The following is a 21,847-nucleotide window of genomic DNA, read 5'->3' as shown; positions in this document are numbered from 1 at the left end:
AAACATAAAATTTACTCATGTTGTTATGGAGAAGGCAATGGCACCCCACTACAGTACTCTTGCCTGGAAAATCCCATGGACGCAGGGGCCTGGTGGGCTGCAGTACATGGGGTTGCCAAGAGTCGGACACGACTGAGCGACTTCACTTTCACTTTTCCCTTTCATGCATTGGAGAAGGAAATGGCAACCCACTCCAGTGTTCTTGCCTGGAGAATCCCAGGGACGGGGGAGCCTGGTGGGCTGCCATCTCTGGGGTCGCACAAAGTCAGACATGACTGAAGCGACTTAGCAGCAGCAGCAGCATGTTGTTATGGCTTTGCAATTAATTGAGCAGCTTTTTTTCCCTCTATTGTTTTGATGTATTGGCCTCCAAAGGCTTTCAATATTTGTTTGCATTCATCTTCAGTTCATCTTAATTAGGGAGTTGAACAAAGGCAGTACTCTTTTGACTTTAGAGTTAGATGCTTCTTGGGACACTCGCGGCACTAGTCATCATTAGGGTTGTTTTAGCCTCTTAAAGATGCTACAGGTTGTACTCTTTGGAGACTTTAAAGTACTCTCTTTCTGGTCATCTCGTTTAATTCAGTGTTTCAGGATGTATTTAAATGCCAGAAAGAGACATCTGAACAATAAAAAATGTGATATTTTCAGAACGTTTGTTAAACCGGTAAAACGTTATTTTCTGTACTCCGGTCATTTTATAGAGGACCTTGATTGTAGACCCTGATTATTGGAAACTCCTGAATACATAAATCAATTTTGACATTTTCTTTGGTCTAATGATAATGTGACTTAATAATTACTCTAATAACTTCCAATTAATGAGAATTGTTACTTCATATTAGATTCCTTCTAATTAGTACTTTGTCATTTTATATCATCAGAAAACTGTGTTTACTGGTCTGGAATTAAGGAAAGACTTCCATTTGGCAATAGGTGGTTCATTAACACATGGAAATAAATAGACTGGCTGACACCCTTCTTGACAATTGTGAGTGTGTTTTGTTAAAAGAGAAAGCTTGTCTTGCTTTGGGGGAGGAATGGTAGGGGCAGATATTTTATCTAAGACTCTTGTGTTAGATTTTCTTTTAGGTAAAATATGTTTGAAAAAGGAGACATTGAAATGAAACCAAATATGATAGTCACAAGTTTCCAAATGATAGTGAATGTGGGAGTATTAAGGAGAAATTTATTAATAGGATACCTCAGCAGTTGGCCAGTCTATAAATATTTAAAGATCACATTTCATTGAATAGGATTTTAAGATGTTACATGGTTCTAAAGAACCTTAAGAGGTCATTTAACCTAACCCCTCACTTTAGAAATGATAGAATTGAGGCTGGGAAAGTAAATTGAAATGAATATAACTGGTTAGTTACAAGGCTAATACCAGCCCAAGGTTTTTTTTACTACCTGCCTAGTGTTCTAGTTCACTACCATATATTATTACTCTCTGAATTACTGTGCTATCAGGAAGATTAATATAGTCTAAATATTTTGTGAGAAGTGTGATTATGATTGAACTAGAGGCTGGAAAGTATAGTGATTTGTTTTCTTTAGGTTTGTCAGAAGTTTGGTATAAAATCAGACCACAGAACTTTAATTTCTTTCACCATAATTGACAAAGTAAATGATGAATAAGTATAAGGATGTTTTAAATTTGGCATGTAAATGCTTTTTAAATTAAATGTCATAAGAATAAGGAACCCAAATGTGTAATTTAAGAGGTTTTCCTGTTAAGTGTAACTACTATAAAAGTATGGAGAGAGGCACAGAATAATCAGGTCAGAATTGAATGCTGGCAGAACAATGACATAACCTAGTTCTTTTTTGTATGAAGTCAGCTCCTGGTATAGGATGAAGGGACATTCTTATCTCATCCCTTGAAATGCTTTCTCTGCTGTTGCAGTGTGAGACAAACAGCTGAAAAGATCAGGTTTTGTGTGGATACTGATGTCTCCAAACTATTTTATTTCAAGTATACTGATATCGGATATCTGTATACTAAGTTATATCTATTTATGTTGCAATCTAGAAGCCTTCACTCTTAGGGGAGGAGGATAAGTGAGACAGCAGGAAGAGATCAACTTTCTAAGCCTCCCTTTTTGTTTTTGTTACAAGGTGTTTGTACAGTTGTTACTTTTGTCTAGTTTTAAAAAATTATTCACATTGTTTGAAATAAGCAAAAGAAAATTTGAATGATTTTCAAATAGACTACCTTGATCTCTTGTAATTTAAAATCGTTTATTTTTGCTTGCATTGGCTCTACTTATTGCACTTAAATATTTCTTCTGGAAGGACTTCTGATCTGTGGTCTCACCGGCGAATGAAATCAGTGTAAGCACTTGAATTTGAAATGTGTGTTTTTTACATTTAAATTGCTGTTCTCTGCTGTAAGAAGAGCTCATGAAAACCATCTATAGTTCATAAGGGTGGACTCTTGTAGTGAAATTAGAGGCCATTAGAACTATTGGTTTTATTTGTGACTGAATTAGTTAACTGCCTGTTAAGGTTCAGAGCTTATTGACCAATAGGCATTTATTACCCTGGCCATAATGACACAATGATTTCCATTAAATTCCCGGGTTTATGGAAATAAAAAAGAGATCTTGCAAAGAAAGTGGTTAGTGGATGCATTTAATTATTAGGATTAATTAGGCATTTAAATGTGGGTATAAAGTATGTTTTAAAAACAAGTATTTCTGTTTCATTACTCTGAGCCAACTGTGCTGAAGGGAATGATGATTTTGTTCTTTCTCGAAAGTACTTCTGGTTCTCTTATTTCACAAAATGTATATACTGAAATTGCTGAGCCATGTCTTCAGAGAGAATCTATCAATAGTACAAGATATTTGGTAGTTTAACACTTGCCATTAATAATATTCAGGATAATTTTTGAAAATAACATGGTTGGTGTAGGATGTTAAATGTACTCATCTGGCAGCTTAAGAAAATGATTTGTCTTTTTTTCCAAGGACTTTTAATGTAAGAAATTCAGAACCTGTATATCTGTCACTTCTGTATTTTTATTTAATTATACTCACAATTTTATAATTAATAAGGATTCTATACATAAGATATCAATTAAATTAGGGGCTTGGTGCATCATTTTTGAACTTGTAGTGGTTAAAAATGTATCTTAGAAGATAGTTAAAAGAACTTATTAAAAAAATTAATGTATCCTGAAAGAAGGTAGAGAGAATGACAGATTATGAAGTGGAACCTAGTTTTAAGCTTTTGGGATTCTTCTATCCGTTTCATTAAGAATTGATGTGGGATCTGAATATTCATCTTTAAGATCATATGAAATGATAAGCTGTAGAATCAGAGCTCCTTCTCTATAGAAGACTCATTTGCAAGTGTCAGCCAACATTCCTTTCAAACAACTTGAAATGGGTTTCTTAATTTGCTTAAGCAGTGTAGTTTCAGAAACTTGATGCAACTAAAGTTCATTTGCATTTCCTCTGGACAAGATAAATCCACTTCATTGATACTGGTTTGGATAATTTCTCCCCAAGGGGCAGTGCATCTTTTTCAAACTCGGAGATCCAAGAGCATTATGGGAAAAGCTTCCTAGGTTAAATTCATATCTGTCTTGGCTAGGGAGCTTGCTGAGCCCGTAAAAGATGTAAATATGGATGTAGTCTTCTGGATTTCATTGTCTAAGGAAAGGAAGGAGGAGAGAACTGAGATTTTGAAAGACATTGAGTTCAAGGAGTGAATTTGGAAGTGGTCAGGATTGCAAATTCAGGAAAAGCAGAATAAGAAGAGGTGTGCTAGCAAGATGGAATTCTTTACTAGAAATATTTATTGATGGATAGATTATACGTCTATGGTAGGTTGTAGGTATTTACATATGAATAAAAAATGACCCTTTCCTTCAAAGAACTCATTTTCTGTTTGTTTGTTCATTCATTCAGTAATCATGGGTTACCTACTCTGGGTCAGATACTGTCTTAAAGATACAAAGATGAAAAGGCATTGTTTTTGCACTTCAGGAGCTTCAGGGTTGTGAAATCTATTTCTGACATTCCCATTTGAAACACTGAGAAAATGTTCCCTTATAAATGCTGTTTTAAGGGAAAGCTACATGTTGGAGGAGTGGAGTCCTGACTTTAGAGCCAGACAGTTCTGGGTTTGAATCTGTTCTGTCATTTTTAAGCTATTACTATGGGCAAGTTATTCAACCTTTATCAGCTCAAGGTCCTTATTTTTAAAGGAAGACATAATAATCTATCTTGCAGGATTAGTAAGACTAAATAACATTACTTGTGTGATAGTGCTGATCACATACTAATATCAGTTCCATTTCTTTTCCATTCCATAATATTGTCAGTCCTGTAATCCAGTGGCATCTTATATGCAGTAGGTCATAATGAATTGGCTGGATAAAATAACTGCTGTTTACAGTATAATTTTTTAATGGAAAAATGGAAATGAACAGCTGGCTTGAAAATGAACTTTTGAAAAACAATTGCTTTGTAAGTTGGGAAGGATTCATATTCAGTTTCATAAGCACTTGTTTATGTGTTGCTTTGAAACAGTTATTTAATTATTTAATGTGCAGCTTTTATATACCTTCCTAAGTTGATTATATGCTTTCTGAAAGTCGACATTAATTATCTCTTCTTATATACTTCTGTAGCACTGAATACATTATACATGGTAGATAGAGAACACATGATTGATGAAAGGTAAAAGTTACAGAAAAAGGCCAAAGATGAATTCATTTAAAAATGCAGAATTGTTTTGACTCTGCAGCTTAAAACTTGTAAACAGGTAATACTAGAAAAGAATGTTTCAGTTTACAGGTTTTATAGAAAGAGAGCTTAAATGATAAGGGGAACAGTGTTAGCAATTTGTGATCTTGGGAAGAGATGCGTAAACACACCATTGCTGCACCAAAGGTACCAGTCAGATAGTACACCAGAATTATGTGCAGGAGAATCTAACAGGTCAACACCAGTCATTAATCTGAAACTCTTTTGCCATTGGAGGCATCAGGGGTCTGTAAATGTTACTTTTTGTGTATGATTGCCAACACTTAGATTTATTAATAGAGTTATGCAGTTATACCCAGTGGCTGTACTTGTTTTCAAATGATTTTGTAAAATACAGATAAAGCCAGAGAACAGGTAATTTTTAGCATGTTGATATTATACCTCAATAAAATTTCTGAATATTTCTCAATCAAAATAATTTATTAAGTTTCTAGTTATGTAGGTACTGCTATGCTATTCTGATGGTTCTTTTGAAAGATAATTCATTTCCCCTATTTCTGCTGTTTCTTTTCAGGAATTGCTGCCATAATTTCATAGCAATGCCTCACTCCTAGGACTATTACACTGATGAATGGAAGCATCCTGTGCTTGTTGGTAGGCACTAAGTAGGCTCTAAGCAAACTAAAATTCATTGAATCTTAGCAGAGCTATTAAGAAAATAAGTGCAAATTGTCAGAAGAGAAATTTGTTACTTAATGTCATCACTTGACTCTTGGGTAAGAAATGTTAGGCAAGAAAGAGACTGTTTCAATTTGTCATCCTTCTGAGACCTGGAGATGTTATCTGCAGTGGCGAAATAAGCCATTCCTTTCTATAAGCAGAGAAAATGAGAAAATGGTTTATGCCCAGATTGGTCCATTTAGTTAGGAGGACAGTCACATAAATAACTACCTAAGAAAACAAAAAGAAAGTGAGAAACCTGAGTCCCTGACATAGAGCCTTTCAGGATTAAGGTCTCTGTAAACACCATGTGCAAAACAGAACTACCCACGCAGGGTAACTGTGATGTGCTAAGAGGATGACGCTGTGAACTTTAACCTCTCTTTACCTTAGTTTTTCCCTGTATAAGAATAGAAGTTATTTTCTTTTCGTATCTCATAGGGGAAAGCTAGATTAGCTCATGATTGAGAGAAAGCACTGGCATCAAGGGGTTACAGAGATGTAATGAGGATAATAATATAATTACTGAACATGTGTCAGCAGTAGGATGTGACTATTTAGAAGTGCATAAGGTCCCAGGATGTACACAGAGGAACAACATATATCAACTAGTTGGCATCAAGTCCTGTTTATTATGTTTCTCTTACTTAGTTATTTTTCTTTAAGGTATATAAATATATCCACCTTGGTGAGACAGGGAAATCTTTGGGGGTGAGTCATAGGGTAGCAGGAAGAAAGTGGGAGGCAGCATGACATAAGTGAAAGAATATGGACTTTGGCATCATTTCATCCTGACTGAAGTTTTGCCCACTAGCTGTGCACCTTGAGCAAGTCTCTTTACTTCTCTGAACTCTTCAAGTCCTTCATTTTAAAAATAGGGATGATAATGCCAACGTTGTTAAAGGAACTGAATACCTCATCTCAGGCCATTCTTTCCTACTGAGATGCGCTTTTTTAGAGCATACTACCCTCTTTCTACTCTCAGGCCTTTGTACTCCTCCCTGCATTGCTCTTCCTTTGGTTGGCTTCTTACCATCCTTAACTCTCAGCTTAAATGGTACCTTTTCTGGGTATGTTTTAAAATAAGGTATGTCTCCCCCACCAGTTATTCTGTATTACTATGCATGCTTTGTTTATTGTACTTTCACAGCTTATATTTTATAATTTTTTTCACTATGTACTTGTTTACTCCTGCAGTAGATGAAAGCTTTAGAAGTGCAGAGATGGTGTCTGTGTTCTCTCCCTTGGAGTGCCTAGCATAGAGCTAATCATACAAATATTTGTTTAAAGAATGAGTGAATGAATGTAAAGCACATGGAAGGAAGAGTGTTGGTAAATTAAGAGGCACTTAACGAACAGTAGCTATTATCACATTGTTAGTAATTGTACCTCTACTTACGATGTAGGTAACCGTTCTTTCTCTGCTTCCTGCCTTAGGGCTCCAGGAGAGGGCAGTGGACAGTAGAGCACTTGCATATTTGCCACTTCACTGGATGTCAAAGCCAAGAGGGAAATGGTTTCCTTTTCTTCTAATTAAAATGTAGCAATCAGTTCTGGTTACAAGGTGGTTATATTCTATAAGTCAGCAAATACTGAACCATTGCTCCTAGGGGAAATACAGAGTTAGGTTCCTGCAGGTCTCTGGTCACAACATTTTTGTCAGATGATCTACACATAACCTTGTTTTATGTGTGCTTCTGTTTAAATATACCTGAGTTAATATATATTGTAGATTCATTAACATTGAACTCATGGCCAGAAGCACTGTAAATCATTCCTGAACAAGGCTTATCTAAGACATGTATTTTCTCTGTAAGGAACACAATAGACTTGTACCTAGAAACACTCTAGAACTACACTTGGGGGCCAATTAAAACAGTGGAATCACCAATGAAAAGGATACTTGTTTACTTTTGACAGCTGAAATAAGAAAACAAAGCATCAGCTTGTTTTAGGAACATACAGATTGGGTAGCTCAAATTTGCTCTGCTCTGCACATGTCTTGTAATGAACATGAAAGCACAATAGTATTGATTTTTAGGGTTACAAATAAATTTTAGTATGTAGTTGAATTCACAAATATAGAATCTGTGAATAATGAGATTAATTATACATATTTCTATCCATTTTTTAATCTCACAACTTCATATTTTTGGCTTTACTTTAAATAATAGTTTATGTAAATATAATTGTATAAGTGTTATACAGTAGTTTTGTTGTTCATTGTATACAAAGTGCATTTCATTTTTAACTGTTCTTTTTGTTTCACAGTAGGGTTTGCAGTATGTATTGTTTGTGTGTGCTTTTCGCTGAGATGTCCAAAGCAGCATTTTACTTTTAAAAATAAAAAATTTTAAATCATCCGCATGACTCACAACCCTGAATTTGATCTTCATAGATTTATCCCTTGACTTTATTTGGGTTCTGCTTTGACCCTGTTTGAAATAGTTGGCAAATGGGTGAAATACTAGTAATAAACAATCAAACCTGAAAAGAAGAGTTATCTGTTCACCTGTGAAGGACATTTGGATTGTTCTCAGTTGAGGAAATTCTGTGTACAACAGTGGTAAACTTTCATGTACAGGTTTTGTGTGATCATGTTATTTTTCTACAAAAAACACCTAAAGAGTAGGATTGCTGGATTATATAGTTAAATCTTCCTTGGAAGAAAAACTATGATAAATAGTTTTTCTATTTTTCAAATAGTTTTCCAGATAGCATATTAAAAAGCAGAGACATCAGTGTGTTGACAAAGGTCCATATAGTCAAAGCTATGATTTTTCCAGTAGTCATGTATAGATGTGAGAGTTGGGCCATAGAGAAGGCTGAAGTCTAAAGAACTGATGCTTTCAAATTGTGGTGCTGGAGAAGACTTTTGAGAGTCCCTTGGACTGCAAGGAGATCAAACCAGTCAATCCTAAAGGAAATCAACCCTGAATATTCATTGGAAGGACTGATGCTGAAGCTGAAGCTCCAGTACTTTGGCCACTGATGTAAAGAGCTGACTCATTGGAAAAGACCCTGATCCTGGGAAAGATTGAGGGCAGGAGGAGACGGGAGTGACAGAGGATAAGATGGTTGGATGGCATCATTGACTCGATGGACATGGGTTTGAGCAAGCTCTGTCATATGGTGAAGGACAGGGAAGCCTGGTATGCTGTAGTCCATGGGGTTGCAAAGAATGGAACACAGCTTAGAGACTGAACAACAAAATAGTTAATCTGTATTTTATTTTATAAGAAACTGAAAAACTATTTTCCAGATATTTGCCCTGCATCAGCACTGTTTGAGTGTGCTAGTTGCTTTGTATCTTTACCAACACTTGGTTATTGACATTGTTTTTTCATTTTGTTTGTTTGCTATTCAAATAGGTATATAGTGGTTTACTTGGCATTTTCTTGACTAATGTTGGCTGTTAACTAAAAGATGTTGAACATCTTTTCATGTGCTTATTTGCTATCTCAGTAACCTTTCAGTTGAAGTGTCTGTTCAAATCTACTGCCTACTTTTTATTGGGTTCTTTATTTTTTTTAACTCAAGTTTTCATAGTCCTTTTATTTCAGCATCATTCTTGAAGGATGTTTTCCTGAAGGTTTATAGAATTTCAGGTTTATATTTCTTTTCTTGCAGCCCTTTAAAAATTTCTTTCCTCTGCTTTCTGGCCTTGATGGTTTCTGATGAAAAATCTGCAGTCATTGGAAATGTAGTTTTCCTGTAAATTATATGGCGTTTTTCTTGGATTGCTTTCAAGATGTTTTTCTTTGTTTTTAGTTTTCAGTATGTCAATGCAGGAGACCCGGGTTTGATCCCTGGGTCTAGCAGATCCCCTGCAGAAGAAAATGACAACCCACTCCAGTATTCTTGCCTAGGAAATCCTATGAACAGAGGAGTCTGGGGGGCTGTAGTCAATGGGGTCACAGAAAAATTATACACACAACAACAAATGCTAATTATGATGCTTCGAGACATGGATTTATTTGGGCTAACCATATTTGGGATTTGCTGACCTTGACTCTAGGTTTATGTCCTTCACAAAATGTGGGAAATTTTCAGTTCCTTCAAGTTTTCCCCATGCTTCACATTCCTTACTGTCTTATAATGGGATACCTACCAACGACATGAATATTAAAGCTTTTGTTATTGCCCAGTGTATCCCTGAGGCTCTGAATATCTTTGGTTTTCTATTATCTTTCTCTCTGTTGTTCAGATGGGTAATTTCTTTTCATCTGTTTTTAAATTTACTGATTCTTTTCTCTGTAATCAAAGTTCTGCTATTGAAGCCCTTCCTAGATATTTCAGTATAGTTATATTTAATTTTTTATTTGGTTTTTCTCTATATCTTTTATTTCTTTGCTGGGGATGCCATCTTTTTTGTAAGACTATTTGCCTGTCTCACAACATGAATATAATAGTTGTCTGATCATGTTAACTTCTGTGTCATTTTAGAGTTGGCATGTGTTGATTTCCTTGCGAGTAGAGATTTTTTTTTCAGTTCTTCAGAGGTGAAGTGGTTTTGCTTATATCCCAAATGCTTTGATATTGTTCATTACATCTTGTTTATAATTTAAGAAGAATAAATTTGTTTATTTTAATAAACTATTCACCTGATTAGGTTTAGGCTGTAAGTCTCAGCCCATATTTTGTGGACTTTGGTTCCAAAGTTGGTTAAGTTTTCAGAGTTTTTGTAGTTGTACTGGGACCTTGCCTTTGTATGCACCACCCAATGGCCAGTTTGAGAACCAGATAGTAGTCTGTTCTGTAGTTTAGTTCTCAAAGCCTTGGTATGCTATTTGAGGTAAGATCCAGACACCTCTTTATGGGATCTCTCGTGAGCTCCCTCCTACATCTTTTTAAAAATTCCCCAACACTTTCAAGCTCTCTGGCTGTCCTCTTCCCTTCCCATCCACTAGCCAAAACTAGGGCTTTAGCTTCTCTGCTCTGCCATGCATATCCTATAATTATGTCTTTAATGAGGCATCAAGTAGTGAAAGGGCAGAGAGAAAGAGAGAGAAAAGCTCTGGGACTCATCCTGAACTCTGGGAACCACAGGTCCTATGATCAGGGCTCTCTTCCACACAATTTTATATGCCTGCCCAGCGGCCACTGCAGTCACTCTCCCTGGCACCGTTGGTTTGCCTGAGGTGTCGACTGAGAAAGAATGGAAAGAGGATTTTAAAAATGGGTTTTTTCTACTCTTTCTGACCCTTGGGAGTTCTCTTTCTTGCTTCTCTGACTGGAATAGGACTTTTCTTGGAGAGCTTCTGTTTGCACCATTGAGTCTTTCCTCATTTTGAGCTGCCTTTGAATCCAAGGTGGATGATACCAGATGGGAAGAATACAGAACACAAGAGGAAGCCCGTTGCTACTTTGGTACTACTTTGAATTCTGGTCTCTTTCCTCAGTTCACCTACTGTGTTTACTGTTCAGAGATCTGTTCCACGAAGTCTTTCCAGATGTGATGGTATTCAGTGGAAAGACTGGATGCTTACTCTATCTTGCCTAGAAATGGAACCCTTTCTCTTTTGAAAAGATCAAAAGTATATCGTTATGTTTTTGTGGTGGTAGATACTGAGGGGTAGACATTTTTCTTTTTCTCGGTTTTCATTGTGATGTGTGGCACCTTAACACACATGTGACAACGTAGAAAGATTACCTGATACATGAAGGGGAAAGACATAGTCCGTGAAGTTCATTGTTTAGAAAAGCACACGTGAAATATTTGCATAAGTTTTTCTAAGGTATATTCTTGCCTTTCAGCTCTGTCCTTACCACTTGCTCATGTCAGCCTGTCTTGTCCCTCTTCTCAGTGCGCTCTCTTTTCTGGGCGCTCTGTGTGTGAGCTGGCAGTTGACGACGATGAAGCCATCAGTGTTTCCTGGTGGTGCTTTTCCAACTTTGCTTCCCCAGTACCTGAGGAGTCAGAAGAGAGGACTATCCGAGGGATTGGGGCTATAGATGGACTGTAGATGGGTATTTATTTGTGTTTCTTAAAAATTGTGTGAACTCTTTTATTTTCTTCTGTAATTTTCTTATAAAAATAATTCTCCATTGATTATGTTTTTAAAAAAGTACCACAGTGGTGCAGGAAGTTCTGCATGTGTCAGAACAGTGGTTGTATGGGAGTTCTCTGTATTTTTCACTCAGTTTTGCTGTGAATCTAGAGTTGCTGTAGTTTATTAATTAAAAAGATTCTCTCCCAGAAAATTCAAATAGATTGAACGTTTCAGGAGACATGTTATGTTATCATATAGTTTTGACCTCCATGGTATAATGCTGTGGACTCACATTTGAATTATACTTTGACGAGAAAAACAAGAATTATCAAACTATCAGCTGGTAGATCAGAAAGATCAGAGAATGAACAACTAATGGTGGGATTTCATCTGCTCAAGGACGCCTTGTATAGAACGCCTGTATCCTGATGTACAGCACTTCTGGCCGTAATTTCTTACAGACTGCTTTCTGGAGGGAGTCGATTGCTGTTAGTCTGGTATGGTTTGGGTGTAGCTGCATTATGGTAGGTGAGATACCAAGTGCTTTTTTTCAATAGTTAGTGAATCCTATAATTCCCATGTGTTGGCTTCAGTGTTTTCCTTAACTCCCTTGCTCACCATTATTTTTTCCCATTTTGCCCCTGGTTTCACACTGTCCCCAGGATCATCTGTATGTGTGAAGGCACAGGTGCTCAGTGCTCTGGAGTAGAGGGAGGGTCGGTGGGGGAGGGGCACAGAACTTATGCTGAAGCCAGATGATTACTTGGAGAAAGTTCAGAAAATTCCCTGGTGTTGTTTTTGGCATGACTTTACACTCCTCCTGTGCCACACCCATAGAGTGACGGCACGGGGTATGGACAATTCAGAACCATTACTCTGGAGACTTCAAACTTCTTTTATTGTTTACTTCCAAGGTTTACAAGGAAAACTCCAGATAATGGCACACAGATTTTATAATCTGACATGAACTTCGGCATTAGGAATTCCTCCAGTGCTAGAAAACGACACCTACTTAGTTATTTAACTCCTGGTTGTCGTTTCATCTTTAACTGCTCATCAGATTTCTAGTTTTTTTTTCAAAATATGGTTTTCCCATAAACTGTTACTTTAACAAGTTTGATATAGTAATTTAAAATTAACTTAGGGTTAAGAAATAGCTGATATGGTATGAAACAATCATGATTGAGAGCAGATTTCTTTTAGAAATTGATATTGAATGTACCAAAAGCAATGTTGAAGAGAAAAACAGCTGCAGATTTGGTTAGAACATTATGTTTAGGCCATTAGGGCCTTTGACTCTGGGTTACACACTGAATAATGGTGTTTTCTAAAATAGCCTTCAGTCTCTTGCATGTGCTTTCAGCATACAGTAAGACAGACTAGTAAAAAAAAATATAAGCATAGCTTTCTGGAGAGATAGGAATGATTACTCCCAGCTGAGCAGGTAAAAACAGTGCTACATGAAGAATGTGTTCTTTGCTGATTCTCAAGGTTTTATTTATTTTTATTTTTAATACAAAATGTCAGCATATAGAAGCAAAAGAAACTCCACTTGAAAATCTCAGAAAATTAAAGAAGCATAGCAAATTGTATTGCAGGTAGAAATCCATTTTTAGCCAGCAAACAAATAAGCATTGGCTGAGAAGCTTGCTGATAGCTCCCTTTGTTTCTCTTTGATTTAAAGCCTCATGCCTGTAATCTAATTAACTTCGAACTGAGTTGCAAGTACAGTGGCCTGTTTGGTTCAATAATAATACATTTATATGAAAGGTTAATGAAATGAATTTTCCCTCCATCCAATTCATTAAAAATTGTTCCACAATCAACGGTTGCTAATGGAATAGAGATTAAATATTCATGTTCATAAATTTTCTGTGTCATTTCTGATTTTCCTTCATTTCTGCCTCCATAGGTTGAATTTTGCCAGTATAAGAATTCCCAAACAAAAAGCTTGATTTAGAGGTTAATTGCACACTATTAATTCTTTTATCAAAGAGGTAGTGGGGAATAGTAGAAAGAGTTTTTGGCAGCAGGGTGAGTTTCATAACTACCTCTTTTGTGCAGTAGTTGTGGTAAGAACTTCTTGCAGAACATGGTGCGCGTGAGTGATGAGCCATGGAAAACAACCAGCACTGTGTGGGGCACAGAGTAGCGGTTCAGTAAATGATGACGAGAAGGGATTTGGGGAAATAAAGCATCTCTGCACTAAAAGTTATGGTTTTATAATGGCGAGACTGATATGGTAAGGCTGGGCGCTTGTTAATTCTAAGGTAGGTGTTCAGGCTTGGACCTCAGAACACCTTGTTGTAATTCTCATCATCAGTATATCAGGATAGAGTCTCTGATAGAAAGGACTTTTTCATATTTCTACAGATAGGTTTTTGTGTGTCATCTATTTTTTTGCCACCTCTTCTTTTCCACCTAGGCTAAGGGACTTGATTTAAACTGCATATGATGTTTTTCCCAGGTAACAAATTTACTCGATAATTGAAGCCTACCCAATCAAGTGCCAAAAGTGTAAAGATTTTTAAAAGCAATTTTGATTTAAACATTTCCATTAAACAGATTACCTATTTATAGGCTTCTTAAATGGAAGATGCCAAACATAAGTTAACTATTCTGTTAATGACCAAAGGTGATCATTGAGATCATCAGTTTTTGTTTTGTGCTTACTTTTTGGCAGTTCCTCACCCACTTTACCACAAGTAATTTGTATTGTGTGAACTCATAAAGCAGATGAGCCACCTGATTAAATGGCAAATGCCAAGTTGAGACTCAATAGTGAGAAATTCACTTCTCTTCAGTTTTTAAAAATGTACCCACTCTTTGTTTCATATACCATGTGTCAATTAGCATTGTTTGTTGAGGTCATTATTATCATCCTCTCTGAAAGTGGAAATGGAACAGGAAGTTGGGAGAAGCGCTAAAGGCACACAGCTGAAAGGCAACTGGGACAGGATTCTAGTGTCAGCCCAATGAGTCTTTTCTGCGGCAGCTGGCCTGGAAGTAAATCACACAGCTTCAGTTCCCAGCTTTTGTAGTAGTTATTTTTATTTGTTGAGTGTATACCCTTTCACTTTGTGTTTGGAGGTTTGTTGTTAAAGGAAGACCCAAACTGTAGAGCTGTACTGTCTTAATACAGTAGCTACTAGCCAACTGTGACTGTTAAAACTTAAAGTAATTAAAATGAAAGGAAATTTAACATTTAGTTTCTTAGTCACATGGTGCACATTTCACATGGTCAGTGGCCACAGGTGGCTGGCCAGAGAGTACTGTTATTAGACAGTATAGAGAACAGTTTCATCATTGTAGAAAGTTCTGTTAATTTCTCCCTTGTCCTAAATGAGCATACATAATAAAATATGTTACAAAAATAATTTGTGCTTATGTATCCATCTGGGTTCCTATTTGATGCAAGACTGTGGAAACTTGTTGAGGACATGGGTCCTATCCCTTCATTTTTATGTGTTATATTTTAATGTGACATAATTTATAATGTGTAGTAAATTTTATAGTGGGCATTATGTGTACATTTACATTTTGCTTGTATGATGGGTATGTTTTAAGGAATATAGTCTTTTATTTTCTCATATAATGCCTTCCTAAAAAAGTATATGAAAGTCAAATATGTGAGATGTCAAATATACAAATATTAATGAAGAGATTGACAAATTCAGTGAGTAAGGAGCGTTAATTCCTAGAGAACTGAAAAATAAAATCTCAAATCATGGTTTTCCTTTTAAGATTCATTAAAAAATATATATTTTCTAATTTTATCCTTTTCTATCAAAACTAAGCATAGTTAGATCTGTGTGATGTTAAAGCTTTTCTACTTTTGGCACCTTGTAATCGTTTTAACTTTTGACCCAGTCATGGTTAAATTATAGTTTAATGCTGGTGCTTTTAAAAACTAGAATCAGTATTTCTATTTTTGCAATTTCTCCTCATTTTTAAATGAAATAGCAAGGCAAAAGTCAGTGAAATAGTTCTGTGATTTACCAGTATTGTTGACAAGATGGTGATGTTATGGTAGCAGGTGGTATGATGGGCTAGCAAGTGTACTACCATGTTATAGAGAAATGTATTCTTCAGAAGATGTTTAAAAAAAAGTTCAAATTCAAACAATGAAAAACAGGTTAGGAACATTAAAGTACAGCATTTAAAAGTACACATTAAATTGAAGGCATAGTGTTTGGGAGCACTTGTACTAAGTAATAGATTATACTGTACATGTAAGCAAACACTTAATTTTATGTATCATTACATATTATATACATTTATTTTTTGTTATATTTTTTGTTATGAATGTACATATGTACCTATGAGCATAATTTATCTTATTACTCATTTGAGCCATGGAAGAGGAGGAAGTTTAGGTTATTATTGAGTTCATTGATGTTTTAGAATTGTAAATAGAATGTTGGAAGAAAAAACTTAAAGGTCCTTCATTGCTTCCGGGGTACTTGAAGGGTGAATAGCTTACTGTTTCACATGTTTAGTCTTTGAGTGTTTTTACTTTAACCCTATCTTAGTCAGTTCGGACTGAAATAACAAAATACTGCAGACTGGGTGGCTTAGATCACATTTATTTTTCACAGTTCTGGAGGCTGGAAAGTTCAGGATCAAGGTAATGGCACATTTTGTATCTGGTAAGGGCTGATTTCCTGGCTGTCTTCTTGCTGTGCCTGGTCTCATGTGGTAGAAGGGAAGAGGGAGCACTCTGGAGACACTTTTATAAGGGCACTAATCCCACTCTTGAGGGGTGCACTCTCACCCTAATTGTGCCTAATCGCTTCCCCAAGCCCCACCTCCAGATACCATCACACTGGTGATTAGGTTTCAGCTTACTAATTTTGGAGTGACACACACATTCAGTCTAGCAAACTCTCTGAGATGAGAAGAATGTACACTCACTAAGGACAAAATACTAACAATTTTAACCAAAGGATGTAAGCACTTTGGTCATTAGTTACATTTTTATTACTGCTAAAATGTTACAAACCCTTCCTATTATAAAGTTATTGTAGGTAGCAGTCAAGAAATTTTATATTCTTTGCTTCTAGACTGCGAGCACCTTGAGTCCAAGTCCTATCTTTATTTCTTTTTATTTGTGATACACATCACAGTACCTGGTTCTGTGGATTTTTAGAGAATGTTAATTCAAGTAGTATGGAAGGAATGAAAACATACTTGTAACCTACTTGCGTTTCTATTATTTGTGAGATTACTTAGTAGCACGTGTGGAATAATCACGGAAGATTCTTTGTAGTAAATACGAACAAAGTATTTGTATTTACTATATTTGTAGTAACAACAAATATATAAACAACTCTACAACACTTTAAAATCTAGGCATTCCCCTTCTAGTCCGGTGTATTAACTAGCTCCTTGCAAGTCTTTCTTCTTGGCTAAAGCTTCAGGTTAAAGCCATTGTTCTCAGGGCATAGGGGCTCTCAAAAGTCAGTCCATATTGCCTTTCCTTCTCTGTTGCGTAACAGTGACCAGAATGTAGGTATATACATGAAGAGTGCTGAAACAGGGAGTATATTATCTGAGGTTGGCTGGGCTCAATCCTAAGTGACCCAGATTTGTCCCTTTGCCAGATGCTGTTGCTTCCTATGAAACCTATGATAGTAAGAGAAGAATTAGGTCACATCAGTTTTCTTTAAGTTTAGTAAACAGCGGTAAAACTCAGTGCTTCTTGATCTTTCCTTTGGGAGAGACTGACACAGAATCCTATGGCGGGGGAGGGGGGCTGGTGGCGGGAGGTGGGTTGCTACATCTCCCAAGACTTGTTGGTACCAACTTCTTTTAGTCGGGGGGTTCAGATTTTGTCTGGGAGCCTTACAGCAGTGAGTTTCCCAGTTGCTAACAGTCTTACGTGGAGCAAGAGGGAGGAGGGAATAAAGCAGTGACAGGAATTGAATGCTGTTATATTGAATAATGAAATGTTTGAAATATTTATTTGGCTCTCCTTATGTTCTGTTAGTCTGTAATTATATATTCTTGTTTTCCTCATTAATTAATAATCAAAATAGCTTACTTTATTAAGTATTTACTCTATGTCAGGCACTGTGCTGACAACTCTACGCTTTTAATAGAAAATATTGTGACGTTGGGTTGGGGATTCTGGAAGGACATAAGGAAGGATCAAGGGAGATCTTTGAGCCTTCTCACCTTTACCTCTTTTCAAAATCTTCTAAGGAAGGGAAACCGAGACTCTGGGCAGCATGATCGAGTCATACCTTTCCTCATCTAGTTTCTGAGTGTCCTAAGAAAGCATAACATGTATGTGTTGTGCTGTGCTTAGCTGCCTGGTCATGTCCGACTCTTTGCGACCCCATGGACTGTGGCCCACCAGGCTCCTCTGTCCATGGGAATTCTCCAGGCAAGAATACTGGAGTGGATTGCAATGTATTCCTCCAGGGGATCTTCCCAACTCAGGGATCCAACCCAGGTCTCCCGCATTGCAGGCAGTTCTTTACTGTCTGTGCCACCAGGGAAGCCCAAGAATACTGGAGTCGGTAGCCTATCCATTCTCCGGGGGCCTTCCAGAGCCAGGAATTGAATCAGGGTCTGTTGCATTGCAGGTGGATTCTTTACCAGCTGAGTTCCCAGGGAAACAACTCCTTTGTTTATTTGATGTCATAACTTTTCCATTAACATTGAACCCACTAAGGAGTATATACATCATACTTTTCTGAGACTTCATTTGGGAGATAGGAAAATCAGTTATTTTCTCAGTGAAATAATGAATGATATGCTTTGATTTAAACAGATAAAAAATTATCAAAATTCATTGAGACTAATTAAATTTTTTGTTTTTTCTCTAGTTTGAAATTTAATTGACTTATAGCACTATGTTAATAGTTTAAGATATATAGCATAATGATTTGACTTACATATATTGTGAAATGATTATCACAATAGATTTTTGTATTTCTTAAAATATATACCTGAAATCATTAGCCACAGACTTATTTGGTCTCTCTTCATAAATAATAGTTTATAAATATTTCATGTATGTATTTACATATACGTGTGTGCTGTGCTGTGCTAAGTTGCTTCAGTTCTGTGCGGCCTCATGGACTGTAGTCTGCCAGGCTCCTCTGTCCATGGGATTCTCCAGGCAAGAATACTGGAGTGGGTTGTGATGCCCTCCTCCAGGGGATCTTCATGACCTAGGGATCAAATCCCTATCTCTTTCATCTCCTGCATTGGCAGGCAGGTTCTTTACTACTAGCGCTGCCTGGGAAGCCCATATATACATACACACACATATATAAATTTTTAAATTTAGCTTTAATGTAGCATTTCTAGAATTATATAACTATAGTTATTTTTAGTTGGAATGTGGTACATGTTGCCTCTTGGATTATAGAAATTACCTAAAATGTTAGATGAAAAGGGTAGTAAAAAATGTGTACAAACACATTAAAGATTAAAAAGTGACTGAGTCCACTGAAAGGAAGTGATCTTATGAATTAGTGATGATAGTGCATTTACAGGTTATTGTCTTACTGGAGTCTGAGTTTTAACAGCTGCTGGTAGTTTAAACTAATAGAAGTCTGAATAGACCATAATAATTTGAGTATTCATTCTGTTTATGGATTGTTTCTTAATAGAAACACTGAATAGTATTGCTTATCTTAAATTACCTCAAAGCATAGTTGTAAAAATGAAATAAGGTAAGTAATTATGTTTTATAAACATGAAAGGTGCTCTCTCATAGTGTGTGTACATAATATAAAATTATAAAATTATGTATTACATTTGAATAGTAGTTTTAGAAGTTGTTTGAAACTTCATTTAGAGCCCATAAATACAATTTGTTGCAATTGAAAAGGATATTGGACGAAAAAGTTACATTTGTGTTTCAAGCGTAGAGTATTGTGAAAGTATTTAAATAGGCCAAGTATTTTGGAAGCAGATGTCATATAAGCAATGAATGCATTAATAATATGTCAGTTTTATGTGTTATTTAATCAGGTTCAAAGTCCTTTGCTGGTTATATACTTGTAACACTTTGATCATTTACTTGATTTTACTCTGTGTTCGAAAATAAACTATAAGTTCTTACGATCATTATGAAGTTTAAATATTTTATTAATTTTCTGGCCCTTTCTGTAATTAGCTGGAAGGAGGAATGTTTTCTTATATTCACAGTTGATAATACCAGTTTTTAAACTAATCCAATTAAACGATGCAAACAAGAGCAATCTTATTTTGTTTCTAAGCAAAGCACATTTATTTTAAATGATGGTTTTAAAATACTATGTCTGAAACACCACATTAAATGTAGCCATGTTGTGTTACTCATTATTACAATTATCTTAATACTCATCACATGCTGATATATATTCCTTCAATTAATGAGGAGAAAACAAAATAAGTGAAATTGGAGTGTCTCTCATTTGTCTTGCACTGTACCAGATACTTTGGTAAGATGTAAAGAAATCTCCAAACCCCTGTTCTTGAGGAGCTTATGCTATTAAATTGGGATAAAAGGTTTTTAAAATCATCAAAAAAAAAAGGTAAAATATTATATACTATGTGAATAAGTACCAAAGAATGTGATAAAATTAATATGTTCTAGAAGTGAAAAAATGAAAGTTTTAAATATAATTTTCCTGAAAGAAGTACGCTTACATTTTATGATGTTCAGAGAAGTCAAATTTGATTACAAACTCTTTACTAGGTTTCTGAACTGAGATCACATCAATCTTAGTTCTGCCGACCTGTTGTTTTAGTTAAGAATCCTCCTCAGCCTGGTGGAGCCTAGTGTATAAGTAATATATGCATTATCTTTTATTTATTTCCAGGCATACTTCCGACAGGGTGTTGCCCTCCAGTACCTCGGACGTCATGCCGATGCCCTGGCAGCCTTTGCATCTGGGTTGGCTCAGGACCCCAAGAGTCTCCAGCTTCTGGTGGGGATGGTAGAAGCAGCCATGAAATCTCCCATGAGAGGTAAATATGATAAAAGTATTTGGTCCAACACTAATTTAAGTCAGAACATTTCTAATCTTTGAAGATTTTTGACTCAGGCATTGAGAATTGATAGGTTATCACATTAGCTAAGGTTGTATATTTTAGACAGAGGACAATTGGAAATCACTGTCAATAGCTGATGTTATGAGGCACAGAGGGACGGTGGTAAGGCCACTTGTCTGGAACTTTGTGGACCTAGATTATATTTTGAATTTTTCATTAACTAACTCTACAGCTTCTCTGGATTTTAGGGTTATGTAAAGAATCCTTATGTTTTTTGTAGTTGTCAGATTCTATACCTCTAAAACAAAACAGCTCTAGCAGTAAATTGATCTGCTCAGGTGGACCAATATGCCATCTGGAAATAAACAAATGAGAGAAGACATTAGACATTTCTTAAGAGGAAATATGGATCTAACTGTAGGCTTTGTCTAACATTTTTCAGAAGAACATTAAAAGATTATGTTGAATTAAAAGGAAAGAGAAAAATAAGTAGATATGTGGTTTTTACCTGTATTACTTCTGTGTTATATCAATTGGTATTCTGGAACAATAGATTGAAAATAGTACTCTGAAGGTTGGAGTTGTTCTAAGGCTCAGATCAGATTGACTTCTGTTTGAGGAACATAGATTTTTGTGGAAAGAATTCTTGGGAGGATTGGGCTAAAAGTGTATATCTTTGTGGAATGATGGAGACACTAAGGCAGGTTGATGCTAATGATGTCCCACACTAACTAGATGATGTCAAGCAGAACTCTGTTTTTGTCTCTGACATGGTATATTTTTGAGTGAACCTAAAAACGTGGATGGCAGTATCATTAGGTAATTTATTTAATTTTGAAAATATTTGCAGCATTAGATAATTTTAATATACTGGCTAGTTTGATACTTGGCTCAAAATATTTATGTGCTAAGTAAAAGTTTGATGAACTAAATGGTACTCATATGGTTTCTGAGGAATTCATAGCTATAAAAAATACTTTCCTGAAAGCAAAGATTTCATGTTTTAGAAAAAAAGTGGTAAGGAAACCTCTCTTCTTGCAATTTTATAACCCCATACAAAGCTGAGTCTTTGTTGCAGGAGCCTAATGGCTTCTCCCACTGGGGGACCTGCTGTTAATAAACTCTGACTTAGAGCAGACGCACTTTGGAGCGCCAGGAGTGGGAAGGGAGGGAGGGGAGATGGACAGCAACAACGAAAATCAATCTCTCTCTCTTCTTTCTGTTTTTCTAGTATTTTCTCATTCTCTCCCTGTATTCCTCTACATAGATAATTTTTTATTTAGTTCATGATATTCCTTTATTGTGAAGTATTTCTGCTACTACCTTTAGAACACTGGAGTGAATGTGTTGAGATCAGCAGAATCATACTTACCAGTTTGCCTTTGAAGCAAATCTATTTATTTAGATAAATGTAAAAAA

At 36.1% G+C, this 21,847-nt stretch overlaps 1 protein-coding gene across 1 annotated transcript in view; it reads left to right on the top strand.

Annotated features, from left to right (window-relative positions):
* The window catches only part of TTC28 (tetratricopeptide repeat domain 28), a 410,194-nt gene that overhangs the window by 105,898 nt on the left and 282,449 nt on the right, over nt 1–21,847 (top strand). Inside the window, exon 2 of the mRNA XM_086348496.1 lies at nt 20,257–20,404. Coding sequence (XP_086204622.1) covers nt 20,257–20,404 — 148 coding nt within the window. The remainder of the gene's footprint in view (nt 1–20,256; nt 20,405–21,847) is intronic.

The sequence above is a fragment of the Bos grunniens genome, chromosome 17 (assembly GCF_055505025.1).
Source record: "Bos grunniens cultivar Pamir isolate PY7600 chromosome 17, Bosgru_T2T1.0, whole genome shotgun sequence".
NCBI classification, from domain to species: domain Eukaryota; kingdom Metazoa; phylum Chordata; class Mammalia; order Artiodactyla; family Bovidae; genus Bos; species Bos grunniens.
The sequence above is the reverse complement of the archived record's forward strand: the minus strand, read 5'-3'. Positions and strand labels throughout refer to the sequence as shown.